This window comes from Seriola lalandi, unplaced genomic scaffold (assembly GCF_002814215.2).
Source record: "Seriola lalandi dorsalis isolate HSWRI2012SDOR001 ecotype SW California unplaced genomic scaffold, Sedor1 jcf7180002035558, whole genome shotgun sequence".
In the NCBI taxonomy this organism is placed as follows: Eukaryota; Metazoa; Chordata; class Actinopteri; order Carangiformes; family Carangidae; genus Seriola; species Seriola lalandi.
The window spans coordinates 1-938 of NW_019506134.1; the positions used below are offsets into that span (position 1 = coordinate 1).

The 938-nt window shown below is 41.2% G+C and overlaps 1 protein-coding gene across 1 annotated transcript; it reads left to right on the plus strand.

Annotated features, from left to right (window-relative positions):
* The first annotated feature begins 39 nt into the window (after positions 1 to 39).
* Positions 40 to 930, plus strand: LOC111647642 (nucleolar transcription factor 1-like). The gene is made up of 3 exons (XM_023397271.2): positions 40 to 158; positions 249 to 404; positions 487 to 930. The coding sequence occupies exons 1-3, from the start codon at positions 93 to 95 to the stop codon at positions 580 to 582; spliced, it is 318 nt and encodes a 105-aa protein (XP_023253039.1). The 5' UTR covers positions 40 to 92; the 3' UTR covers positions 583 to 930.
* Positions 931 to 938: the final 8 nt, after the last annotated feature.

The window sequence follows — 938 nt, forward strand, 5'->3', positions numbered from 1 at the left end:
ACACCAGATCTACACCGGGTTTACACTAGTTCTACACGTTTATCACGTGATGTCAGAACCTGTTTGTGTTTCAGGTTCGTAAATACAGAACGATGACAGAACTGATCGTGGATGCCATCGAGTTCGTGAAGAACCCATACAAAGGAAAGAAACTGAAGGTGAGACTAAACCAGACTGCTGATCCTGGATCTGCTTAATGAAGTTAAGACACAAACATTATGTGACCTTTCTGACCTCTTCCTGTTCAGACTCACCCAGACTTCCCTAAGAAACCTCTGACTCCGTACTTCCGCTTCTTCATGGAGAAACGAGCCAAATATGCCAAAATCCACCCGGAGATGAGCAACCTGGACCTGACCAAGATCCTGTCCAAGAAATACAAGGAGCTGCCTGAGAAGAAGAAGGTGATTTATTTATTGTGAGGCGGTCTAGAAAGTCCAAGTTCAGGTCTCATTCTGTAAAATGTTTTTCTTTATTTTTCTGCAGCAAAAATACATCACAGAGTTTCAACGAGAGAAAGAAGAATTCGAGAAGAACATGGCTCGATTCAAGTCAGTTCAATGCTTCAATAACCTTCATTAGCCTTAGTTAGCTTTCATTAGCCTTCATTAACATTCATTAGCCTTTCATTCATTAGCCTTCATTAAAATTCATTAGCCTTCGTTGGCTTTCATTAACTGGGTGTTAGTTAAGTCAGTAAACTAACTCTAAACTAACTAAACACCACTTCAAATAAAGTGTTACCCTTTGAAGCAGTGATTATTAACTGGAGCCCCCCAGCCGGACCTCAGCCGGACTTCAGCCGGACCTCAGAATATAATGAACTGAGAGTAGGGATGACTCAGATGTTGTTGTCTCTCGTCAGTAAACTGAGAATCTGCAGTATCTGTCGTCAGCTATTTCCTGTCTGATAATATGAAGAAATAAAAGCCTCATTA